The sequence below is a fragment of the Mycetomoellerius zeteki genome, unplaced genomic scaffold (assembly GCF_001594055.1).
Source record: "Mycetomoellerius zeteki isolate Tzet28-1 unplaced genomic scaffold, Tzet1.0 scaffold105, whole genome shotgun sequence".
Lineage (NCBI taxonomy): Eukaryota > Metazoa > Arthropoda > Insecta > Hymenoptera > Formicidae > Mycetomoellerius > Mycetomoellerius zeteki.
Genome location: NW_017255965.1, coordinates 806,619 through 827,302, shown reverse-complemented (window position 1 = coordinate 827,302; position 20,684 = coordinate 806,619). Strand labels below are relative to the sequence as shown.

The 20,684-nt window shown below is 36.3% G+C and overlaps 1 protein-coding gene across 4 annotated transcripts in view; it reads left to right on the top strand.

Moving 5' to 3' along the window:
- kst (spectrin beta chain, non-erythrocytic 5 kst) overlaps positions 1-20,684 on the top strand; it is a 73,244-nt gene that overhangs the window by 32,667 nt on the left and 19,893 nt on the right. For all 4 annotated transcript variants that reach the window (XM_018446723.1, XM_018446701.1, XM_018446708.1 and 1 more), the window contains exon 3: positions 265-432. In XM_018446723.1, the coding sequence (XP_018302225.1) occupies positions 265-432 (168 nt within the window). The remainder of the gene's footprint in view (positions 1-264; positions 433-20,684) is intronic.

Sequence of the window (20,684 nt, the reverse complement as noted above, 5' to 3'; positions counted from 1 at the left end):
TCACATGTTCGGTGTCTTATAAGGACTTTACATTATAAATAGTACGCGAATCTGCTTAACCGTATTCATTTAAATTAAATAGGTCCTATTTGGAACATGGTCCGATTTAGACCACTCACCTCTATTTAACGGAATTTTTTGTATTAATTAATCTTGATGTATGAAGCTGTTTTCGATGAATAATTTTCTGTAATTATAATACCTCTTCGTGCGTGTTATATTCTTCCTAATTGAATTATATCGAATTTTGACTTGACTTTTTAGGCGCGTATGGAGGTGGACGATCTATTCACCGATCTGGCAGATGGCAAGAAACTACTGAAACTATTGGAGATCATCTCTGGCGAGCGATTGGCCAAGCCCAACAACGGGCGCATGCGAGTTCACAAAATCGAGAACGTGAACAAATCCCTGGCGTTCCTTCATACCAAGGTAATACATATTCCCGAGAGCATGACTTGTCTTCTTCTTTCTCCTTCTCTTTCTCCATCTCGTTCTTTCGGGGTCTCGAATGTGTGTTTCTCCGGACGTTGCTCACTCTCGAAAAACCTCTCGAGTGCGGACCATCAACTGCGCGGTCCAGCGTGGTTGCACGTGTTCAGCGCGCGAACAACTTTGTTCGGCGAGGAATAAATAAAGGCCTCGAAAAAGCTTCCAAGTCGAGTGCCGGATAAATTAGCGAGGCAACAAGCAGGTCCGTTAAGTCACGCTCGTAATTTCTCTGTTGAACCATAGATCGCCGAAACGTACATTTCGATGCAAATGTACTAAAGATAAATACACAATATTAAATTAATCCCAGACTTACTATGCAATTTAAATGTGTACGGTTGTGAAAATAATAGATGTAAGATCTCAGTATTGCGGTATTAAATATCGAAGTCGTCGTAATGATAAGAATAGATTTATCGATGACTTGCATACACCGTAATCAAGTATCACCGTATTAACGCAAACAATCATTCGGATGATTAATCTGACAGCATTCCAGCCGTTATTTCCTATGAGTCTAGTAGCCCACACGCGCATCAGTGCGCACTGTCTATCGACGAAGCCAAAGAAATTCTACAGTCTAGATCTGACAGATTAGAGACCCACAATCGTTGCGGCCGAGTTCGCGGACAAGGCGGTTGAAGAAATATGATGTGCGACGCGTCGCTTCCGGTAACACGAGGATCGGGGCCACCGCGTGATTCCTGTTGGTCTCTTTGGAACCGACAAGCCCCCGATACAAACGCCGACGCATCACCGTGCCTGGTCAATGCCTTCGCCCGTGCTCGTCTTACGTTGTGGCTTCGAGTTTTATACCGTTTCTGTCTCGTTCAGTTCCGCGGGCTCCTTCTTGGCGTATACGCGCCGCACGTAGTGAAACTATTATGTCATAAGCCACGGAAGCATAAGAGGCCATTCACGAGGAGTTTACACTTACCGGGCTTCGTTGCGACGCACCGGTGCCTACCAAAGCGAGCTCGAAAAAAGAATACCGCGAAGTACGCGGAATTCCGAGGCGCACGACGGCATATTTGAGTGTTTGTTTTAGATGCCGTAGTGTAATTAAATTTAGATAAAATTAGATAATACATTTTTAAGAGAGATAAAGTGAGACACTGAGCGTACAATAACGGTTCTCAGCTTTAGTTTTAGCAAGTAATTAATTCTGTGAACTTCGGCCATTTTTATGCAATTCACAAATGAAATTTATGTTGCTAATGTAGAATTAACCGGAATAGATTGCACGATAATAATTCTTGATGTATATTATAGCAAAATAATTATTATCTAATTAAGAACTAATTGGATTGAAATATGTATATACATATATAGATGCTTTCCTTGTACGAATATGTATATATAAATTGTAAGATTCCGGTCGCTGCAACGCGTGATACAGCCTTAACGTATTACCGTTTATGGAAACATATCTCAGCGGCGAAATGCTCGTGATGCTCGGCCGTATACTTTTTACAATGCAAGTACGTGTTTTATCGGTACCGCGGTAATATGGACGTAATCGTTAGGCATCGTTATGAAGTCGTGCGTTAAATCGTTGTGTTCGTACAACGGCCGTGCGCCGATCGCGTGCGATGAAAAACTCATTGTCCTTCGCATATAAGGTATGGGACATTATTATTCGTTCAAAGAGAAAATTTTATTTTTCGAGAACCTTTTCAAGATAATTCACGAAGGCGATTAAATTAAAAAGCGTATTTCTTTTTTTTTCGTAACGGTATTGTTGTTTGTATTGAATTGATGTAATTTATTAATTTATCAAGTTATTCTATGTGGCCGCAATATAAAATAAAACTCTCAGTGAATTAATATTTTTCAGAATGACACTTAGATTTTTACCAGAAAAATTATTATGCCACGATGATAAAGGCACGCCAAAGTTCTTCCATCATAATGTTATGAGTTAAAAAAAGGCTCCTAGTCAGATTATTTATGTAAACTATTCGCATAATTTCGGTGGGCGGAATGCGACTGCATTTGCGAGCAGTGATCCATGGCGTTTGCTAAATAATGCATGACGTCGTTTACCGCCATGTCTTGACGAAGACCATCATGGTAGGACGAGCGATGCGTGTTTCCGCGGTGCAACTTTTTGCAACTCCGATCGGCAAAACGAACGGTACATCGTTGAGCGCGCGATGCAAAAGACGATTTTCACCGGTTTCTCGTTTCCCCCATTTGGAGGAGAACGGTGGAAAAGCCACGTTTGGGTATTCGCTTCTACCTTAACGGTCTTAAACGAGTAAGTCTTCTAACACGAGCACTTCTCTATTCCGGTATAACCGGCAGAAACTGGCATTTTTACAGCCTATTATAACTTTTAGACTTATACCTAATTATAGCGAAAACAAGAATCGCTAATAATTTAGCAACAAGTTTTTTCTGTGCAAAACTTTCGTATTTTTCGCGTGTCTCTTCTTTTGGGAAATAAAGATGACTCTATAGCAAAATTATAAATTCAATATAGACAATAAAACCAAATATAAGATTCTCGTGCTTTGAGATTATTATTCTTCATTGAGAAAACGTTCCAATTATAATGATTAAACCTTAAATGAAATATTTGTCAAGTTAAAGTAAAACCCACTTTAAAATTAATTGGAATACAAGGCCTCTATTGCTCGTTCGTATCTCTAAAGCTTGATTCACCGAAACATTTTAATTGCCGGCAATAACTCAAGAAACTTGGCGTCGAGGCAACCGTTATTCTTCTCAGTTCGGCCTCTGTAAGGCTCCGCGAAAGGAAAGGCGTTTACAAAAGCCATTAGACGCGAAAGGATTAAATAAAGGCCACACCGACGACCACGCCCGAGCGTATGTCAAATTTGGCTCGTGCATTCGAGTGCCGCATGAATCGATCACGGTCTTTATCGTACGGTTGTCTTCACGGTGACGATCTCACCTCCCACTGCGGACTCCTCGAAAAAGGACACGAGTTATTTCTGGAGGATGATACCGTTCGTTACGAGCAAACATATCGCATGCTTCAGCAAATCCTTCCTTATGCTTTCGCCTAAGGATATGCTTTGTGACGCTACTGACGATTTGCTTCCGATATTAAGTTAAACGCAGCGATCGAGCGAAAAGTTCATATTTCTTTAAATGATAATTCAGATCACGGAAAAGAGTTATAAGAGGAAACTATTTTGAATAAAAATAATTCATTTAGAGCATCCAGTATATTAACTTCAAATTATAAAAGTATCAATAGTTATTTAAAAAAATTTTTTCTCTCACTTTTCTCTTACGACACGTTTACATAGAAAGTCAAGAGAATTTTTGCAACACGACAAAATCGATAATAAAACGATCATGTTTTCGCGCATCAAAAGCATGCTGAAAAGTCACGATCTAGCACGAGTTTCTTCCTGCCTATCGCACGGTGTTGTAATAATGATGCTAGTTGGTAGGAACGTAAGACAACGATTTAAATAATGAGCCTCTCATTATGGCAGAATTAGCCGCATCGTACCCGTAATACTTGCATAAGTTTTCCTTCGGGTGGATTTAAGAATTCGTATCATAGATACATAATCATAGACATAAAATTAATATGATTCTTTTTAAATTAATAATATATTTTTATGTAAGAGTGAAGAAACGAGTAAATTTCAAATAAAACAACTATGTAATTCATATATTAAGATTACTATTGTAATATAAAATGTATATTAGATCAAGGACTGAAAAATTATTGAAAGACTCGATTAATGTCTCGTAGACACTTGTGATACCATTATTTATCATATCGCAAAGTACAGAATTGTCCCGAATTAAAGAATGAGTATCCAGAAAACAATGAAGAGAATGCAGAGGTTTAGAATTCTTGAGACTTGCCAGAAATGCGGCGTCACGGTTCCCGTGTCTCGCCCAGAGGCTCTTCTCAGGCACCCACAAGAATCCAACCCCGAAGTAATTAGGGAGGTATCCGTTGAACGTTCTGAGAAAAAGCGATCCCTCTCGCGCGAAGCTGTCGGTGCGCGTTGCACGCACATCCAGGAAATCTGTGCGAAGAAGTGGAAGGAAAAGAGATGAAGCAGAAAATGCTACAAAGAAGAGAAACAAGAAGAAAGAGAAGGCAGGTCGGACTCCCTCCGATTTTTCCTGCTCCTTTTCGGCTAATTTTCGGCGACCCATAAGTCGAAAGATAGGACAAGAAGATACAAGTGAGTACGACGAGGAAGACTGAGTTCGATAAAAGCCGAGGAGGAAGAAGATGAGGAGGAAGAACGGGAAAGACAAGAGCGCGGGGTAGTCGATGGAGGACGAGGGAGGAAGAAGGACGAGAGGTGGAGGTCAGCGACCGGCAAGCAAAACTTGCTAGACCGTCGCGAAGCCTTACAGATGTGAAATAAAACCAGACGGTACCGTCATAGAGAGAACATAACAAGAGGGAGTACGTAGAGATACCTATTTAAATAAAGGGTACGAATTTGTGAAAAAAGAGCAAAGCAATGGTCATAGAGAGTAAATCGTGATTTTGGATAACAGTTCTTCCACGGTTTGTTCGTTATTCAAATGATTGACTCTATTGTATGAATTGATATATAGTAATTAGTATGTTTTGCTATACTTTTATTAATGTGCATCGAAATATCCGTGAAGATTATATCCTCGATCTAGGATTTCTAATTTGCGGTGCTTCTCGGTTGTCTGATTTAAGGTTTCAAACACGTTACCATAGACCGTAATTTCCTGCTGCCCCTTAGGCATCATTCCCCCAATGCTATTCTTTCCGTTCTGTTGTATTCTTATGCCCGTAGACACGTCGACCTATGCTGATCTTCGCGTGTTAGACAATAGCGTTTAGAACTATTTAGAGCCCGACCTCGTCTGAACTATGTCCGTTACGTTTTCACCTTGACGGGATGTCTCCATCGCAGTAGTTGTCAAAGACAAACACAACAAACCGGCAAGAAGAAATGATTGTATTGTGGCTTATCTGATTATCGATACAGCGATTATAACTAATGTTTAATTATTACATAAATCTCTCGTTATAATATTTCGTAATATAGAATAGAATTGTTATTTCACAAGTTGAAAAAAAGCGGCTCTTAATTTATCTTCTATTTCTTATTGTTTAATATTATTAATTTAATTTAAAATCTTTCTTATGGAATATTAATTTATATCTTACTTCATACAAAATTAAGAGTCGATTAGCAAGATTAATCGCTAAAGATTTTTCAATAAACCTCAAATTCTTGTATATTTGTTGCACGAAGCATATATTTAAATATACCATTGTTTTTATCAAAATAAGAATTATATGTAAAATAATTTTTATACGTAATATAAAAATATACGAAATTACATGATTGATCGACACATTGATGTAGGATGTCCGTTGTAACGGACGTCATCCCATAAAATTCGCCGAGGAAGTTGTTAAACGCAAAGTGTTTTCAATATTCGAGAAATCGATCGATCCTTGCACGTTAGATAATCGCTCTTGAAAAAGAACCGGTCGACCTTCTCTAAAGAATCTTCTCTAAAGTCTTGATCGTGATGGATATTATGAAGAACATACACATTAATAATGACACGTTGTTGATCACTAAGAAGTAATTCCTACTAAGAAGGTTTGATTGATCACTACATGTATCAATCGGTCATTCTCGTGAAGTGCACCCGATGTAATTTGTTATTAATGGTAATACGACGATCATTTAACGTTTTGTGATCTACATGATAATTACAAACATTTTTAGCTCGAGAGAAATATTTGCATATAAATAACTCTAATAACTTTTTAGCTTATTGAAATAAAAATTGTTAATCTCTATGAGAAATATAGCATGATAGTAATTTTAATTCTTTTCATTTTGTTAAGCTGCTACGAGAGATAGTATGATGTAGCAGGATCAGTTTGAAAAAGTTAGATAAAACAAGTTACAGATAGTGAAACATTGCAAAAAACAGGTGAAAGTATGGCGCGTATAAGTAAACGAGTTCTGATCTAGAAAATTATTCTGATAAGAAATCAGAATGACTTGCAAAACTGAAATGATTGCGTTGAAAAATATGAATCAAAAATGGATGTTGCCGATAATAATTTTACGCTACTTCTACCACAATGATAATAAGAGAAACTTGTTATTTGTCTTATCGTCTTATCGAATAAAAAATGCGTACACGTATTTAATAATCTGTAAATAAATTTATTTATGCGCGAAACATGACAGTCGATAAGAGAAACGCAAACATTAAAATAGAGCAAATTGCGACACGATTTCAGTTTCTCATACAAAAATACGGTACATAAAATGAAAATCTAAAAGTATTGAATAATTTCAATTAATTTCAAATAATTATATTTATTATAATTTAAAAAGTTCACTGCGATAATAATTCAAACCAATTAGTTTAAAAATATAAGAAAATTAATTTATTTAAATTTAATTACTTTAAATGTGCAAAATATATTAATTTGTTGAAGTTTAAGAAAAATTGATTAGATTAATATATAAAATTTCTCAGCTGTAATTATTTCTAAAAGTTTTTCTTTTTATCAAATCGAAATTCGAAAAAGTAAGATTAATTATCTCGTAGCACAGCTACGTTAGCATATATAGTTTTTCGCAACAATCCTTCAGCCTGTTTGGGACAGGAGAACAAATTGAAACGCGAACCAATCGTATAGCGGTGAGCAATCGACAGTCAATTATTGCAAATATGTGTTATCGTCGATCAACGCGCCATGTGCCCGAAGAAGATTTCGATAGCTAGCCTTTTGCCCTTTTATCCAGCAAATTGCGCGTTCGGCGCGAACCCTCGTCTTTTATACGTATCCTCTACGTTGTTCCCACAGAATCGAATCACGTAAATTAAGAGCGCCGTTTCAAAGTATCATCCGAAACCGGTGATTACGTTAATCTTTCGTGATGGTCAGCATGAAGTATGCACGACAGACATTTGATTTCCATCGTTATACGACCGCATGCGTTCGATCACGATCTGCGAATGAGAAACGCTGGATTAAAATGTACGCAAGATTAAAAGAATCAGATCCAGATTGAATTCTTTTCTATAATGTAATTACACGGAAAAATTGATTTTGCTGAAATATCTAAAAATTTAGCTAGATATTATACAGATATGAAAATAATTTTATTAGACTATCAAAATAATTATGTAGGAAAGCATGCAAAATGTTAAAAAAGCAATGCTGTAAAAAATTTTTATATTCCAGCTACCAGATTGAGCGTTCTATATAATTATTTTAATAATGCAACAAAATTATTTTCACATCTGTATCTAACTAAATTTTTATATACTTCAGCAAAATCGATTTCCGTGTAGATATTATGTTATTATACATTCTCTGAGTATGCCATAATCAACGTTATATGATTATCGACTTCCGATAGCAATGATTTACAAGAATCACCGCAAAAACGGAAGCGATGAATCGTGCAAAATCGTTTTTGCCGCTGTTTATGAAACTTTGATGAAACAGATTTTAAGCGGAAACTTATGAATATCATACTCCCCGAAATAACGCGTTCAAACAACGCCGCCGCATTATGATAATAAATATTCGGCGATGCATCGCTTCTGTTTGGCATCGTAAGTCTTTAAAATAAATAAATGGAATCCGCTTTTCTCGACAATGTATTTTGTCTTTAAATAACGAGGTGCTAAATATCGCAGCAATAATGAAAATATAAATTAACGCAATCCTTTTTCGGACTTTACACTTGTCAAATCGTCATCATCGATTATAAAATGTTCATAGAGAGCATTATATTCTAGAACGGCTGTTAACTTCATACTTGATAATAGCTAACTGACCTCCGAAACATTAAACCACTCCGAACAATTAAATTAGCTGATTGTTATTTTTGAAATAATGTAGATAATAATTATCTGAATGTACCGAAGAGCAAAATATAAGACAGATAAATTCATTATCTCTGCCGATTACATCGCCTCTTCGTTTGATCTTGTATTTCACTCTAGCATATTCTACGAATTATTATCTATACTTATCGGGAATAAAAAATGAGAAAGAAACACGACGATGATTACGAAGAGATCGAAGACACGGGTTGAAAGAGAGATAAATGAATCGCTGGAGTGACGTGTAATCGAAATTTCCAGGATCCCGAGATGCGTTTGGCCGCCGGCGATATCGATCCCTCTTTGAGAGATGTTCGACGATCGATATCGTAAATTTGCATATGTTTCGCTTCCTTTTTCTCATGTACGCTGCACGCGGGCTTCCCACGTTTCTCTTTTAAGCGCGTCGTCGCAGAGAAAGACTTTCTACGTGTCCTCGTTCGACGGCATCGATTGCGTCCGTCCGCAGTTTCCCCGATTTTACGATTCCAACACCATTATAAGTTCTTTCTCTCTCTTTCTCTTCCCCTCCCTTTTCTAGAAACTGCATCCGTTTCTCGTGAATCTTTACGAGACGAGCAACGGGCCCCGTAAGGATATGATACGGCCGTAAAAGTCGAGGGACGTCTCTTCTAACGGGCTCCACCTTGACTACCCCTCTGCCCGCAGCATCCCCGCGGCTGCATCCTTCGCCCATCTCAAGCGGACACGTTGCTCAACCTTGTACTCCATAACCATTCACGGAAAGCGCAAAAGCCGACGGCGTACACGTGCACGCTCTGAGACTTGAATGACATCCAAACTCACCGGCGGAGTATGCTAACGCGAAACATCCGTCGTCAAGGATGTCTCGAAGCCAGCCGGCGGATGTAGTTCTTTCGCAGTTATTCAATTTGGGAGAAGAAACGTGCTGCGACTACTCTCGACAGAAGTTACAAAAGTATTTTTACTACATGTTATATATCTTATCTTCAAAGAAGCAAAGCTCTTATAATACAATTATTAAATATGACTCTACTTGAAGCTCTGTTTAAAAACGTTCTTGATTGTATGCTTGACTTTTTATTACATCTTGATTTCTATTAAAATTTTTGTATGATTTTTCTGTCGTAATGTACAATCGGAGTAATCCACCATTTGCAATCTGGAATTTTTTTGACATAAGAAAATTCAATCTCAAATTTTACTTTCATTTTTACTCAAATTTCAATTTTTATTGAATAATATTTGAGTTAAAAAACTATCTGCTAAAGTAATGTATAGAATCCGATCGAAACTTTTGTTAAAACTGAATCGAAACACTCGGCTCTACATGTCAATTTCAACCGAAACCAAAATCAAAATTAAAAAATAGCAATTCTATAAAGACAGATATAGACGTACTCATATATCATATACTTGTTCTTCATAAATATTATAATTTATTGAAACAATAATTAAATTTCGGTTGTGTCAATTTTGGCCAAAAAATATAAGTTCTTCTTTTTCATAAACATCATAATTTAATTATTGAAACAATAATATTACATATATTAAAATTAATATTTATGAAGAGCTATATGGTTTCAGTCGAAACTGACACGTAATGAGTGTTCGTTTTCAGTTTTGGTGAAAGTTTCGGTTGGACTCTAGTAATGTAATAAATTAATGAAAAGTAACATTGAATTTTTCCATATTTTTTTGAAAGCTTAGAACAGTAAATAAACTTGAGCTAGACAAGAAAGAGCTAGATTGCAAACAGAAGCAAATTCAGTTAAAAATAAAAACATCTCAATTTTGGAGAAAACGGAAAGCACTGCGCTGATGTGATAACAGATATAATAATAATTAACATAAATAAATTCTTTAACTGAATTGATTCCGAAGGAACGATTCAATTATTCCACTTATTTAAGTGATAGATACCAATCAGTTGATTTAGGATCATGTCACTTTTCTCTCCACAACTCGAGGCGATTACGGCGATCACGAGATTCCTCCAGCAAGGCGCGTTGTAATAATAGAACGAAAGATAGCGACGTAATCGGCTTTTTTATTACCTCGGATTTTATTGTAGCATAAATCTAACACGCGACACATATATCGAAGTCGCGGCGATCGTCGGAAATCTCGTTCCGAGAGCTTCATTAACCCACTTAGACGGAACAGCCGAGAGTTTCGCGGGATTAATTCCGCGCGTTTTCTCGAAACCATGACGAAATACACCGAGAATCTCGTGGTTGAATGTCGCCATAAATTAAGAAGGGGGAGAGAGCGGGAGTTACCTTTTCCAGATGTCATACCTGCGTGCCTACGATCGACATTCCGTAGCCCTGCCAAGAATGTGCGGTCAGCTACCATAGGAAAACCGCTACACGGCCCCCGACCCGTCCCAATCGACAAGCACTTTCCCAGCAGTACTCTTGAGAATAGAAGTAATCTTCTAATCCCAAATTTATTATCTCTTTTTAAAGTTACCCTTAAGAAAAAGTGTTTTAATATGATGATTAATTATTCAGTAGCTGACGATATTTCATCAGTTACTGGTGAAATATCATCAGTTACTGAATAGTTAATTAGTACATTGAAACATTTTTTCCTACGGGTAGCCTATCTTATAAAAGGAAAGGCTCGGAAAGGTACAATTAATTAGGCTTTAAATCTTTTCACTTTTTGTGTAAGCGAGACCTTCGGAGATTAGCAGACCTTCCTTTGCTTCTACTTACTACCTAGAAAATTGTCGAAAATCATCATTTTTTTTGTAAAAGGAGAAAAAGATGGCTTAATTGAAGCCATCCATTTAAAAGAATACAGCTTTTTGGAATGGCTTTAGAAAAAATATAAATTACACGGAAAGAGAATGAGACAGGAATCTATTGGCGAAGGATTGCGAATTTGCTACCGTGTCGAATGAAGATCGAGTCAAGTTAACCACGTCATCTTACGAGCGTTGCGTTGCATTTTCACGGTGCAGTTACCGTCTTCGAGAAGCAAGCACGGTCGAGCGGGTACCTTGCAGCGCACCGATCCAGTGAATGTCCGTACGTAGGAGTCGCATTCCACGGTAAATGCATTAGAATTGCTATCCCCATTCTGCCGACGACGTTACGGACCTCGCAACTGACCGCGTTACCGCAACCCCTCGCGAAATTAATTCCCGCAAATGTTTCTATTAACTCGTATGGAGTTGCGTCGCGCGGATGCATTCCTCGACACGGACGACGCCGACAAATCCATAGCTATTTCTTCCGCGAGTAACTGTGAATCGAGAGACACGCGGAAAAGTTTTTCCGTTCCGCTTCGCTTCGAACAGAAAGTCGCGTTCGACTTGAAGATTCATACGATAAGGTTCATACGATAAGACTGTAATCTTCGTGGACATTGTTATTCGATATTTTAATTTCACATTAATCCGAAATTTCATGAAGTAGAGCGAAACAAAAAATTCAAAATTTGAAATGTTTCCCATCCCTGGTAGAAATGTATGCAGTTTTCCTAGATCCTATTCAGTTACTCTATCTAATATTACTGTATTCTCATTAGTTATGCCAATACTGAGTAGGAAATGGACAAGAACTTGATAGAGTTTTATTCTATCCAGTTCATGAGCAATTGGCTTGCTTATTAATTAATTTAATATTCATTATTTGTTGTGTTTCTATTCAGTAAATGGATTCAGATTTTACGTAACTTTTGTATGCAGTAACTGCAAACAAAGCGTTACATCCTGATTGGGGTTCTAAGTAATTTTCCTTCTCAGTTACTAGACAAAAGTTGGTATAACTGTTTAGTAACTGCTCAAAAAAATGCATGAAATTTCTACCAGGGATGCAACTATAAACGTAATGTTAATCATCTGATAGGGTAAACCCGGTATATACGCCGAAAAGGGAGATTTAATTTACCAAGTACTATTTCTCAAGGCAAATAAACTACCAGTAAAAACTTTATACTTTCTATTACTATGAAAAAAATATTAGGAATCCAAAATATATTAATTTTTCATACTAAAAAATAAACTTTTTGAAACCTTTGCATTTTTGCCATATATCCCATAGGGGTGGGATATATGGCTACTCATAGAGGGAGGGAGAGTATGTACGATGGTATGTACGGCTCATGAAAAATTTACAAATACTGCATATAAATAAGACGTAAAATGACACAATAATTTATAAAATGCGTTTATAAAGTCTTATTAAGGAATAAAAATGATAAATATGTATATGAAGTAATAAATAATAATTACAATCTTCCTACATATATTAGAAGTGTTATGACAAAAGGTACATATTTCATGTAATGCGTTTATTGCATTTAGTGCACTGATTTCAATCTTTGTATGCTTTAGGCATAAATCCCGCCCGCTAAAAATGCCGTATATTCCAAACAGGTGGGATATACAAAACAAACTAAACAAAGAATACGAAAGGAAAACACTTGTATTTTGCTATACAACATGCTTTACTATTCCTCTACACGTATGTATCACTAGGTCTTTTACATGCCCTACAGTAATCATTTTATGTAGATTATAATTTATGATAGCGTTACTTGTTACAGTGACAAATCGATTCAACTCACAATAATTTCATATTATATACAATAATTTAATATTAACAGTAAGAAGCTGAAATTATAACTCAATACTAATATGTATAACATAAAGGCATGTAACAGAGTAATTGCGAGAAAATTACCCCCACTCCTTCTATTTTTTTTTACTCCTGCGGCGTAAATCCCAATGCGTATTTGCCGAGTTTACCCTGTCGATCAATTTTGTAAATCATTGCTGAAGAAGGCTGTGTGTTCAATTCTATTGTATATGTGTTCCTCGTATAATAAATTGATGAAATATTGTTAAATATAACCTTAATTTACTCGAACATAGACCGTCTTCTTTATATATTTGCTTTGCAAAATACGAGCGATTTGAATATATTTGAAATGTAAATTTAGTTATAAAATATAACATAAATTGTTTCTAAGCTTTCTCACATCTAAATATCAGAATTCTGATAGATTGAAATTTATTGTTCCCTGTTTCTCTATTATACTTGTACTTTTTTTTAACTGTATCTTAATCTTCCTATGTACCTATAACTTTATTTGGGATCACCGTGGATTTCGCAGCACTGGACCATGTAACGACTCGGCGCTTTCCGCTTGTGCAAAACGCCCAGCTCGCGGCATTATGCAATTATCAATTGAGGCGATCGTATTTCATCGCGGCGACGGCGGGGTCGAGGCTCAAAAATTTAATCTACTCGATCGGGCACGCTTCAACACAATACCTCAATTAGGGGAGCCATGCGAGAAGCGCTTGGGGCGCTTTAAAATCGTGCGCAAATTGCGGTCGGGCCCATGCGCAACGTGCAAAAAGCGATCGCCGCCGTTGCCACCGTCGCGTCGCGGAGAGAACACCGCCACCCCCTCCCCTCCCCGAGCGATCGGTTGAGTTATTTAACGCCGTTGCCCGTTATCGACGCCGCATGTCTCCCTGCACGAGTTTTAACCGTACCCCGCATTTTAGCCGACGACGCATAACAGTATCGCGTTCTCCGGCGTTTTGCTATGCAACCACGGCGCTCATTCATTATTCATGCGCCGCTGAAACTCGACTTGCAACGTGAGTGCACGCGCCTCGGCGTGGCGAAAATTCGAAGGTTCGGGGTCTCGCCCGTCTTAGTGCCCCGCTTTAATACTTGTCCCCGTCTTCGTTGACTAACGGATTGCGTTTACGTCATTGTAAAGATAAAAATGCTACGAGAGAGATTCATCGAAAATTATCGATCTTTTACGCTAGTCATTTAAAAACTAGAAAAATACATGGAAAAAATGTTTGGTTGAATTAATTGGAATTCTAGTGGAAAGTGAACGATCCAGAATTCTGATTAAAGGGCCTATTTTGTAATTCTTAATGATTCTAATGATATCGTTAAATTGTCGTTGCGCAGCTTTTTACTGTATACAAAATCTGCGCAATGACAATGTAACGATATCGTTGTAGTTGTTAAGAATTATAGAATAGGACCCTAATGCCCGTATTCATAATCAGACCTTGTACTTAAGGCTCTTCCTTAAATTTATCTTTAGATGCTCAGTAGCCAATGAAATAATTCGTAAAGTATCTATAGAAGATAAATTCAAGGAAGGTTTAAATATAAGGCCTGACTATGAATACGCGGGCATAAATCTACTAGATTTCTGGTTAAATCTACTGAATGTTGGTTATTTCAACTAGAATTTTAATAGATTTAACCGGAAATCTTGTAGATTTAACTAGAATTCTGGATTGTTCATTTTCCACCAGAATTCTAGTTAATTCAACCAAACATTTTTTTCTATGTGTTAATTGTGCTATCGAGAGAATGTTGCAAAATGTTTGTCTATATAAAATATGCTAGTAATTTCAATAAATCTTCAATTGTATAAACTAACATAAGAACAATGAATGCTGCAAAGCTATATTTGTAACGATGAGTGCATCGAAAATAAATTGCAACCTTCGTTGTAAAACGGGAGTCAATTATTTCATCAAAGGCAGTTTTCTTAACGTGTCGTTTAGCGACTTGTCACGACTGTGCTATATTTATCTTATTCGTTTCTTCTTAGATTTCTCGGACCTCGTGGAGACGTTTAAAAATACCTCAGTTAATTTCGCGAATCGCCGTTCGCTGAATTACTTCGTCGTGTATGGTGAATGTTAGAGAACAGTTAAATACATACGATGGTTTTCTCTTACACATGAGTGTAGATTTTATTTTAGATTTAATTTATTCATTCGTTTCGTGTCATTCGAATGACGCGTGAATACTCTATATCGTTTAATATAAATTACATATATTGAATAAACAATTACAACAACGCTCAGTTAATTTGCACAGCAAACAATTAATAAACGACCAATAAACGAGTATATAAGGATCTTAAGAAATGCTATAAATTATTTCTCTTTAATCAATAATATATAATATACGTTTCAACTTACAGAGTCTTCTTCAGTATGAACAATTATAATTAGTTACATTAATATATAATATAATAAAAACATTCTACGCAATAATCTATCTTAAAGTGAATCGCTTTTTTAAAAAACCTGTAATCAATTCTTGATATCTATCATATCTCCTATGTTTTTAAAGGTGAAATGATTATGCCATACCATGTCCTATTGAATTGTGTCAAATTTTGTATAACGGAAAATTTTCGTTAGCCAGCGAGAATCTCGTTAAGTCCTTTGTATGATGTCATGATGTAAAATAATGCTAAATATGTAAATTGAATACTTTAATGTGTAAAAAAAGAAGATATTGAGATGCATATATTGAGATTAAAACGTAACTGTTTGTTACAGTTTGTTCATTTCTACTGTGATATTTTAAAATAATTATATACTATTATTTATATTTATGCAGATATATGCGATGCGATAAATATTCTATTTACATAATGCAATGTGGAACACATTCAAATATAATATTTTTGCAAATAACTTCGCAAATAACATTTGAATACGTACTACATTTTATTTAACGTGTTATTGTTTGTAATAACATAGTGGTTTTTATGCAGAAAAAATCAATTATCATATTGATGTTATATTACTTTTAGCACTTACATTACGTTATATTACTTAATAATATAGCTATTATGATGACATCATGGTTTATAAACTCAATAAAGAAAAAGGGTTACGAGCCCAAAATCAATCGTTATAATTTAAAGTTCAGAATAGAAAATAAACAATTATATCATTACTTGAAAATATTATAAATTTTAATATAAAAACAAACGTTTCGATCGCGATCGGATCAATGTTTACAAAAATTAGTCCGTATGGTAAAACAAAAATAGAAATATAAAAATTACATGAAGGATCGAGTAGAATAAAATATATACAAATTATAAAGATACTTTGCTTTCTCTAATTGTTTGAAATCGTTGACATGGACATAGTAGACGGATGGTTATTGAGCTGGTATCGGTATTTTTAGCTTGCTGGCAGTTGAAACATCCGAAAAGATTGTACAATGCATATTTTCTGTTAACGAAGAATTATAATAAATATGAACGACAATAATAATAATATAATACAATGACAGAGATAATACATTAAAAGTTAAATTTGTATCATGTATATCGATATCTTATGCGAACGACAAAAATAATATAATACAATATATTTACATGACGAACACAATAATAAAAATTAAAATTGTACAGTGTATATCGATATATTATATTGAATTAAATAAATTTAGTAACAGCTAAATTAAATAGGAATATGTACCTTAAGTTATGTTGTCGAATTCTCAGTCAGAAATTATTAGAGACAATGCAACGAGAATGAAAAACGACGTTCTTACTTCTTGTCAGTCTTTAAAGGCGAAATAAAACTTGAAATTGACATTCAGAGGAGGAAAGTAAAGAAATGTTGGAAAATAATGGGAAATAAAACTATGGAGGGGGAGGGGTGGGCATGTAGGAGAGGAACAGACAGAAGGATGTAAGGATAGAAGATAATTATAAAGGAGAGAGGGATTGTGTGATTTTTTTTTGTAGGTAATATTCTGGTAATGATTCTGTCTCATTCTGTTTGTTTAAACCAAATATCATGGTTTATATTACATTAATCATTGAGTGTAAAACTATAATACTGATGATGTTATATTACTTTTAGTTTGTGTGTGGATTAGGAATTTAAGTCTATCATACATTCCACATCTTCATCCAGACTTGTTTTATAAAAATGCATTTTGTAAGAAATTGCGTGTTTTATAAGAACATTTCTCATGTAATTCAATTTACAATCTATCGCATTTTGTTCGTAAATCGCGTCATCTCAAGCCATTCTGCGCAGATTTACGTCGTCGCTCGCGGTTGCGCTTCGCTTCGAGTTGCATTTTAACTCGCGATGCACCGTTGAACGCCGGTATCGCTCGCGCCATATCGCGTATCGTTGACATCGCATTAGAATTCCAAAGTTAATGACGAGGAAAAGGGAAGGGAAGAGAGGCACGATCAGCTGATTAGGCTGGCTACCGATCGTTGCACCGATCGTTGCACCGGTCGGCGGCGTCGGCGCGTATGTCGCACATCGTTAGCCGGAGCGTCGCACTATCATTATCGAGTGGATACCGCTCGTAGATGTATTATCCGCTCGCTGTTATTACGGACAAGGTGCATAATGCGCACGGTAGCTGCAAATTGCACGGTGACAGCGACGGGAATACGCTTGCCCCCGTGTTCTCGCCACGCGGTTTAGCCTAAGTAGATCATTAGTCGTACGTCCTGTCCCGTTATCACATGCGATGAATCACGCCGGAAGGGATGAATTTTTTAAGTACAATAAATCGGTTGCGACATTCCGCGCGCGCCTGCGCAACTGATGTACCTTGTTCGCTATTTGTCTCGCCGAGAGGACTGTCTTCCGATGAAGGAAGTGCATGCGAATGCATCTTTGAGAAGCCGCGGGGTATATTCATCATAAGTAACAGTAATCGTTAAGAATAAGACAACATTTATAAGAGTGTTCTTTCTTCATCTTGATAACATGGAATCGAGCAGCTAATAAAAAGGATGAATACAATTTGACATAAAAGAACATAATTTTTGCTATATATATTAAAATTTAATGATAAGGAGATATAACTATTAATATCTCTCTTTATCATTAATATAATTACATAAAATATAAATATTTAAAAAACTTGATCTTGAAGCAGCATAGGTGACAAGTATGACGTAAGAAATGCAAATGATAATCTCTCTTCCGCGATAATATGCAATAACGTCTTACTCAATTTAACGTCTTGCTCAAATAAAACATGAAGCTGAATTTTCATCGACAATCTAATTAAACTAATTGGATCGGCCTTTTTGTTGCATTATTTTCTTACCTACACGTGAATATAATGTACTCAACGGATTAAGTCCACCACACATTTCACAGCTTGAGCTACAAGAAAATTAAGTTAAATGATAATAAGCTCGAAGTGGTAACCGCCCTGCTCGGACATCTGGCAATCGGTTGCCGCAAAATAAGCTGAGATGAGCACGTGGCTGGATGAAAGCCTGCGGGAGATGAGGAAGTCCGGTCTGGTCGGCCGAGATGACGTGAGATCCAGCAGCACTCAACGGTCTCGACCAGACTCGGCTCATTAACTTCGTCCACGAAGACGTTGCCGGTGACGGCCGCGTAACGGTGACGCTATGCGTTCTCTTTGTTTTGGATTCCACATGCTGTCAGTCGCCGCGGCTGACAAACGCCATAATTTCCATTTCCCAGCGGCCTTGATAGAACCACCGGCACAAGTGATCGGACTGCATTCCAGCAGCAGCAGCCGCCGTGAGCGGGAAACGTCTATCGACGGCGTGCGCCGCGATTAACTATAATAGCATAGCGAGAAGCGCGAGCAAGACCAAGACTGTCGATCCCGTCGATACATACCTACTTCGAGACTGATACCGTCAAGCGAGCGAAATTACTGTCGAGAACCGAGTTACAATATAAGTTGACCATTATAGAAATTTAATACTAGAAGTGATTGCTACTTATTTTGAATATTAAAAGCACTAAGTATACTTAAAATAAGAAATTTCCAGTATTACATTGGATTTCTGTAAGAACGACTTACCTCTTTCAGTGATCAAACGATAACTTGCTCCAGAAAAAATCCGAGCGGTTCCTGTAACATAAAATTTTTAATAAGTTCCTCTAATGCATGCATTGTAAAAGCTTTACATTTTTATGTACAGTACATCATTATTATTACATTATGTAGAGCCAATCTTTTTTATTATATGGTAAAGAATTCATTAAATATCTTTTTTCAAAGTTTCTTAAATTTTAATTTTATGTATATCACCTAATTAAACTTCATTTCGAAGATGTTGCCAAAGCAATAATTACAATATAATATAATTTATTGAAAAACACAACTTGTTTATAAGAAATATTGCCTTTTACTTCAAGCGGATTCTGATGACATTACGGTATCCAGTTGCTATAAAAAAGCGATACTCTCCAAGGAGAAAGAATTTACAAGGATAATCTGTGATCTTCACATGTTTCTCATGCATACATAGGTGCGGTACCTACAATTATATCATCAGAGTTTACGCGAGCGTTAACGCGTTAAAAACACATTGAAATCATCGCAGAATTTTTAGCGATCGGCAAACAAATAATAGTATATCAGACTTCCAATGATCTAACGCTCTACTTTCACCATCGACAAGAGATTATCAATAACGGCGCGGCACTCGTGATTGCCGTTGCTGCCAATTGGAAGTAACAAATGCTGCATTATCAATAAGACCCTATTATGCTCGAGTGAACCGTAATGCAGTGACACATAGCAATCGGTTGCCACTGGCCGTAGTGCGTGCGAGAATAATTTTACTGACTAAGAGATTCACGAGCTGAATAATCAAGCCATTAATTATCATCTGTGGAGCCAGTGTCTTCAGTCTCTTTCCAGTGTCAAGATTAAATTCAAATATATCTCTGTATAATAATTTACAACTTGTTTTTCATCTAAAATTTCTATATTGTTATTCGATCAAATTGCAAAATGCTTTGCATGTCGATAAGTTGAATTTTACCGAGAACAACTGCTACGTATTAAAAAAACTAAAGACATAATTGTTCTGCCTAATTCGCTTTGAAGACTTAACATAACGGTCAACTTTATTATTTTGTATAATTACGAGATGCGAAGTCGTAAAACATGAAAGCAGGCCGAGCGGAGAAAAGAGGCTAAAAAGATTTCTCCGCCCGTTCCGCATGCTCCTCGATCACGCGGAATAAAATGCAATTATTAAATCGCATCAGTTGTAATTCATTATACGGCACGGTCACATAATTACTTCCGCCGAGTCGACGCTCTCAACGGGATTTTACGCGCCTCGAAATTAATGGTCCGAAATAAATTTCATAACCGTTGCGCGTCCATGGCTTAAATAAAATTAACAGGAATTTCACGAGAGACTAGTATTAAGTACCGATGTTTGTACTCTGATACTGATTTCGTTTCTCTTGGATCACGTGTAATGACAACTAATTACCAAACATATCACCGTTAAGATTTACACCTCTCTAATTATATATTTTGACATTTTGAGATTTTGATTCCATCATTCATTTGTAGATATCGTCCTAAAATTAATAAACAGTAACTTTTAATTTTATTTTGTAGCATATAAAATATAAAGGTGTATCGATGAAAGTTCAAGGAAAATCAGCTGCATGCGTTTAATTAGTTTAATTAGAGCTATAAACAAACGCATCTATCGGTTTTTTCGATAATATTTTATACGACCGTTACAATGTAGCCTTACTACAT